General features: G+C 47.7%; 1 protein-coding gene across 1 annotated transcript; it reads left to right on the forward strand.

Annotated features, from left to right (window-relative positions):
- The first annotated feature begins 5,991 nt into the window (after window positions 1-5,991).
- LOC115121268 (histidine-rich glycoprotein-like) lies at window positions 5,992-6,873 on the forward strand. Its single transcript, XM_029650328.2, has one exon. The coding sequence runs from the start codon at window positions 5,992-5,994 to the stop codon at window positions 6,871-6,873; it is 882 nt and encodes a 293-aa protein (XP_029506188.2).
- Window positions 6,874-7,161: the final 288 nt, after the last annotated feature.

Here is a 7,161-nt window from a genome sequence, read left to right on the forward strand (position 1 = left end):
GGATCGGTAGGATGGTCAGTTTTACGAGGGTATGTTTGGCAGCATGAGTGAAGGATACTTTGTTGCGAAATAGGAAGCCAATTCTAGATTTAACTTTGGATTGGAGATGTTTGATGTGAGTCTGGAAGGAGAGTTTACAGTCTAACCAGACACCTAGGTATTTGTAGTTGTCCACAAATTCTAAGTCAGAACCGTCCAGAGTAGTGATGCTGGACGGGCGGGCAGGTGCAGGCAGCGATCGGTTGAAAAGCATGCATTTAGTTTTACTTGTATTTAAGAGCAGTTGGAGGCCATGGAAGGAGAGTTGTATGGTATTGAAGTTCGTCTGGAGGGTTGTTAACACAGTGTCCAAAGAGGGCCAGAAGTATACAAAATGGTGTTGTCTGCATAGAGGTGGGATCAGAGACTCACCAGCAGCAAGAGCGACATCATTGATTTATACAGAGAAGAGAGTCGGCCCAAAAATTGAACCCTGTGGCATCCCCATCGAGACTGCCAGAGGCCCGGACAACAGGCCCTCCGATTTGACACACTGAGAAGTAGTTGGTGAGGCTATTGAGTCTGCCGATGAGGATGTGGTGGTTGACAGAGTCGAAAGCCTTGGCCAGGTCAATAAATAAGGGTGCACAGTATTGCTTCTTATCGATGGCGGTTAAGATATCGTTTAGGACCTTGACCACGTTTAGGACCTCCTGACCAATCAGGAGTGTTGGTTTAAAAATAAACATTGGCAAGAGGCTTGTGGTGTAATTTCAGAGAACACAGGAGGAGATAACATGTTGAGTCACCTGCCGCTGAATTCAACATGGCTGCTTTGATGAGGAGAGGAGAACCACACGTTCCTTCTGCATGGATTTCACTCCGTTATCAACTGATGTTCAACCTCTGTGCCTTGGCTAGCTCCTCCTTCAGTCTCTCATTGGCTTTCTCTTTGATCTCCATGACTGAGGGGCTGCGGAGGCGGGACAGGCTGTCATTGGTCAGACCCAGAGACTCCTCCCCTTCCTCTCCAGACAGGAACACCCCCTCTGCTGACTCCGCCTCTGACCAGACGGGGGGTTCCAACCCCCGGAAAGCTTCCATTATGGGGTTCAGTGCTGCCCAGTAGCCTAGGGGTAGAGTAGATGGGCTGGGTGGGCAGCTGGTCGGCTCGCAGGGCGTTGGGGGGACAGGGGCTGGAGCTAAGGGATGGTGTATGGTACAAGGCGCTGGAAGGGGCGCTGTGACATTGGGGTCTGGTGTCAGAGGTCAATCCGTGGAGGTCAGGGGTGGTGGGTGATGCCAAGTTGACCTCATGGAAGCCTTCGAGGGGTTCGCTGGCCATAGCCCTGTAGCTACAATCATCATATACCTTCCATTATGATGAATGTGTGTGTATTTAAAAGCTGATGATGTGATTGTATATATATACCAATAAGGATCTGGCAAAAAATACTTGAACCCATTGCCCTTTATGGTTGTGAGGTCTACGGTCCGCTCACCAACCAATAATTCACAAAACGGGACAAACACCAAATTGAGACTGCATGCAGGGGCACAGCAGTCTAAGGCACTGCCTCCCAGTGCTGTGGCATCACTACAGCCTGGGGTTCGATCCCAGGCTGTGTCATTACCAGCCGTGACCGGGATTCCCATAGGGCGGCGGGCAGTTGGCCCAGCGTCGTCTGGGATAGGGGACGGTTTGGCCGAGGGGGTTTCACTTGGTTCACTATGTACAGACTCAGTGAGCATAGCCTTGCTATTGAGAAAGGCTGCCTTAGGCTATATGCACACTGCCCACAAAATGAGGTTTTGGAACTGAGCTGCACTTCCTAACCTCCTGCCAAATGTATGACCATATTAGAGTGACATATTTCCCTCAGATTACACAGACCTACAAAGAATTCGAAAACAAATCAAATTTTGATAAACTCCCATATCTATTGGGTGAAATACCACAGTGTGCAATCACAGCAGCAATATTTTGTTGCCACAAGAAAAGGGAAACTAGTGAAGAACAAAACACCATTGTAAATTCAACCCGTATTTATGTTGAGAGAGAGAGAGACTCCTGTACACGTGTGTACCTTGCAAGTCCTTTCACAAACCATGTCAATTCTTTGTGGATAGCTTGCTAACAATTCTTCATGGCTAGCTAACCATAGTAGTAGCTAGCCAGTTAGCCCTATTGACTTATTATGGGCTTGTGATCTACGGTACGTAGGCAGGTAAACATGCCAAAATTAACACAGCTATTAACGTATGAAGATAAAACATTGTAGTCAGGCAACATATGAGATGTGATTAGGCAACATTTTATTCCGAAGTGGGAATGTATTTTCTCTCGCTTCAGCTCAAATAATACCCACCATCATACTTTCTTTCTGTGGTTTCTTTGCAGACTTTCCATTGAAGCTTGCAGCGTTGCTTAAAAACGGAGTACGAGTTCGGTTCGGATTGATTTGGACTCATACTCCGACCCTCCCGTGCTCCAATTTGCGTACTCGTGGCACGGTTGTATACATTTTGAGAAACACCCAGGGAGTGTAGCTGTGCATTCAGTACCATGGACTAACACAGGGAGTGTAGCTGTGCATTCAACACCATGGACTAACACAGGGAGTGTAGCTGTGCATTCAGCACCATACACTAACACAGGGAGTGTAGCTGTGCATTCAGCACCATGGACTAACACAGGGAGTGTAGCTGTGCATTCAGCACCATGCACTAACACAGGGAGTGTAGCTGTGTATTCAGCACCATGGACTAACACAGGGAGTGTAGCTGTGCATTCAGCACCATGGACTAACACAGGGAGTGTAGCTGTGCATTCAGCACCATGCACTAACACAGGGAGTGTAGCTGTGCATTCAGCACTATGGACTAACACAGGGAGTATAGCCTGGCATTCAGCACTATGGACTAACACAGGGAGTGTAGCTGTGCATTCAGCACCATGGACTAACACTGTCATGTATTGTCATGTTATGTCTTGTTCATGTTCTTTCTCTTCACTTCGTTTCCCCCTGCTGGTCGTATTAGGTTACCTTCTCTTCCTTTCCTTCCCCCAGCTGTTCCTGATCTTCTCTTCACCCTTTTCCCACCTGTTCCCTTTTTTCCCTCTGATTAGTTCTCTATTTCTCTCTCTGTTCCTGCTTCTGTCTTTGTCAGATTCTCGTTTTGAGTTTCTCATGCCAGAACCAAACTATCGTCACGTTTGCTTCACCCTTGTCTCGTCCTGTCGGAATCTGCCTGTTCATCTGATGCTACGTGCGATCAGGTACCTCTGTCATCTACAACCCGCGCCTACCCAGAGAGACCAGCAGTCTGTCGCCGCTAACCCTGCTATTCTCCTCTGCTGCTAAGAAGGGGACTTTTCTGTAATATCAGAAGGACTTTATGATTTATTTGTCGCCCTCTCTGCGGGTTGTCTATTTTGCTATTCAATACATCTGAAGAGGATCTATGTCTTCCCTGTGTTTTGACATTAAAGGACTCTGTTTTTGTTAAACCGCTTTTGGGTCCTCACTCACCTGCATAACAAACACAGGGAGTGTAGCTGTGCATTCAGCACTATGGACTAACACAGGGAGTGTAGCTGTGCATTCAGCACCATGGACTAACACAGGGAGTGTAGCTGTGCATTCAGCACCACGGACTAACACAGGGAGTGTAGCTATTCATTCAGCACCATAGACAGCGCTACTCTAGCCTGACCCTCAACAACCAGCCTGCTACGGGCAGGAAATCCTTCACCACATAGTGAAAGAGTGTTATAGAGATAGGGGCTAGAGAGACTAGTGTTGTTATTACCACCCTGTCCCTCCCCATTCCCTCCAACCTTACCTGAGCCACTTCAGAGATGTCCGGTAGCTTACCTTTTCATACTGAGAAAACATGAGTATTTCCAGATGAAGTTATAACATATGGTAGTCACATTGGGAATGTTCACCTTGCTGTTTGCATCTTCACAACACGTCTGTCCCATGATCGTGTCTGACAGATTTGCTTCATTTTCCTCCTAGATGCCATCTTCCAATTTCCATGCTGTCATGTGGGATGAGTGTCTTTCACCGTGCTCTAAAGATCAGCAGATCTGACCTCTTTAAGATCAGGATTATCCACACCTACTTGAATCTGTCTAAGAGTAACACTGAATCACTGAAAGCACAAAGCTGAAATGTCCACATGTACATCTGGTAAAATATAGAAAACGTACCCAAAAGTCATACTGTAGTAAAAGTAAAGATGCCTTAATAGAAAATGGCTCAAATAAAAGTGAAAGTTACCCAGTAAAATACTATTTGAGTAAAACTCTACAAGTATTTGTTTTGAAATATACTTAAGTATCAAAAGTAAGTGTAATTTCTAAAATATACTTTCAAATTCCTTATGTTAACCAGAAGGCCTGATTATTATTTTATTTTTAATTTAAGGATAGCCAGGGGCACACCAACACTCAGAAATCATTTAGAATTGAATTTTTTTCTATAACCTAGCCTATGATTGAAAGTTTATCACGTAGGTGCACAGGTTGAGAGACATTAGTGTGATCAAGGTAACAGACAATGACACATTATTTACCAACCTTGCACACTCTTGCCTGCATCTAGCTGATCTCGGGTGTAATAATTAGTTCAACAGTTGCAAACAAGAGTTTGTTTTGGACAAAGTCAGATATGTTTATCCCCATTCTGTTTGCTTCCATTTAAGAAACATTTTTCAACAGAATCGGAGGAATGAATACACCTCTGATCACATGCAAACACAGTTTATTTTCATAGCAGCCACATACAAACAGCATGATCACTGTCATAGCAGCCACATACAAATACCATGATCACTGTCATAGCAGCCACATAACTTTGTAATTCCTTCTCACATCTACGTGCACTCCTCCTCTCTCCTCAACACATCAGTTGTCTGTGACCAGGTGAAAAATCCTTTCCAAGCAAAACCATCATATCATAACCGATAACCACTACACACGGCCTACATTGTTGTCACCATATTATCTAACATCAAATCAACATAGCTAATAAAACAAACACATTAGCTAGTAAAACCGCTACAATCATGCAATACAGTGTACAGTCAGCAAGCACTTTAGCAGTTACACCTGGCGGGCCCTGGTGGCAATAAATTAACAAAACCAAAGCCAACTAGCTAACATAGCATCCCTCTCTGTTTGCGCCGGATGTTCGAGTAGGTTAAACAAGCTGGCAAGATAGCTAAGTAAGTGAAATAAATACTACGAAATGTAGCTAGCACTCTCTTTCTCCCTCGCTCTCTTGCTTCTCCTTCATTTTTGAAGAAATGTATTTGTTCACAACTGTTCAACTATTGTCTTTCTCTTTGAGTCAACTACTCACTACATTTTACGCACTGTGGTGCTCGCTAGCTGTAGCTTATGCTTTCAGTGCTAGATTCATTATCTGACCCTTTAATTTGGGTGGGCAAAAGGTCAGTTCATACGGCAAGAACCCTGATAGGTTGGAGGACATCCTCCCGAAGTTCTCATAATTACTGTGTAAGTCTATGGAAGGGGGTGAGAACCGTGAGTCTCCTATGTTTTGTATTGAAGTCGATTTACCCAGAGTAGGACGAAAACTAGCTGTCCTCCGGCTACACAGTGGTGCTACCATACAGGGTGCTGTTGAGGCTACTGCAGACCTTTGTTGCAAATCCACAGGTTTAAACTATTATTTGGTGATGTGGATATATTTAGTATAATTTTATCAAAAAAATTATAGCCTTTTTAATGTTTCACTATTTTAATTGTATTAAATACACTGAGGAGGATGGTCCTTCCCTTCCTTCTCTGAGGATCCACAACTGACGATACTGCATCGCAACACATGCATTGACATCCTCTCCGCGTCCCCTACAGCAACAAGTCAGTGACAGAGCAGACACAGAACATGCTGCTTGGATGGCAACCAACAATACCCGTGAGTCTCTTCGACAGTATGGCTCTCTTCAAAACCATGATTGTGTGTTTCTCTCCCCCCCATGACAACATTCATCCCCAGCATCGCTTGTCATCACATCAGCATTTCGCCCCACCAGGCCGCCAAGCACCGCCACACACCGCCACACACCGCCACACACCACCACACACCGCCACACACCGCCACACATCGCCACCGCACCGCCACACCGCCACACACCGCCACACACCGCCTCACACCGCCACACACCGCCACACACCGCCAAGCACCGCCACACACCGCCAAGCACCGCCAAGCACCGCCACACACCGCCACACACCGCCAAGCACCGCCAAGTACCGCCACACACCGCCACACACCGCCAAGCACCGCCACACACTGCCACACACTGCCACACACCGCCAAGCACCGCCACACACCACCACACACTGCCACACACCGCCAAGCACCGCCACACACCGCCACACACTGCCACACACCGCCAAGCACCGACACACACCGCCAAGCACCGCCACACACCGCCAAGCACCGCCAAGCACCGCCACATACCGCCACACACCACCACACACCGCCACACACCGCCAAGCACGGCCACACACCGCCAAGCACCGCCAAGCACCGCCACACACCACCACACACCGCCACACACTGCCAAGCACCACCAAGCACCACCACACACCGCCACGCACTGCCACGCACCGCCAAGCACCGCCACACACCGCCAAGCACCGCCAAGCACCGCCACGCACCGCCAAACACCGCCAAGCACCACCACACACCACCAAGCACCGCCACGCACCGCCACGCACCGCCACACACCACCAAGCACCGCCACGCACTGCCAAGCACCGCCACACACCGCCAAGCACCGCCACGCACCACCACGCACCGCCAAGCACTGCCACGCACCGCCACGCACCGCCACGCATCACCATTCGTCTGACAGCCCAGCAGAATAGGACCTTTATCCAATCAATAGGGTCAGAACCAGCCAGAAAGATTTAGAGATGGAGCAAAGACAAGCGGGCCGTGCTTGTCTTTCTGTCGGCCATTAAATAATCCTGACAGGTTTGTGACTGAGCGGAGCATGTGGTCGGCCCCAAGACGGTAAACACACGTAGGCTGCTGCCCGTTCAGCTCCGAGACGGGTCATCAACATCCTCAGCAACTCAATATTAATAACTCGGATCACTATGCAACAGATGTCACTGAATCTGATAGACAGTGGAGA

This window comes from Oncorhynchus nerka, linkage group LG20 (genome assembly GCF_034236695.1).
Source record: "Oncorhynchus nerka isolate Pitt River linkage group LG20, Oner_Uvic_2.0, whole genome shotgun sequence".
NCBI classification, from domain to species: Eukaryota; Metazoa; Chordata; class Actinopteri; order Salmoniformes; family Salmonidae; genus Oncorhynchus; species Oncorhynchus nerka.

What these genes read in the sequence shown, in the direction of transcription:
- LOC115121268 (XM_029650328.2), top strand. Translation starts at nt 5,992, where the DNA reads ATGACAACATTCATCCCCAGCATCGCTTGTCATCACATCAGCATTTCG.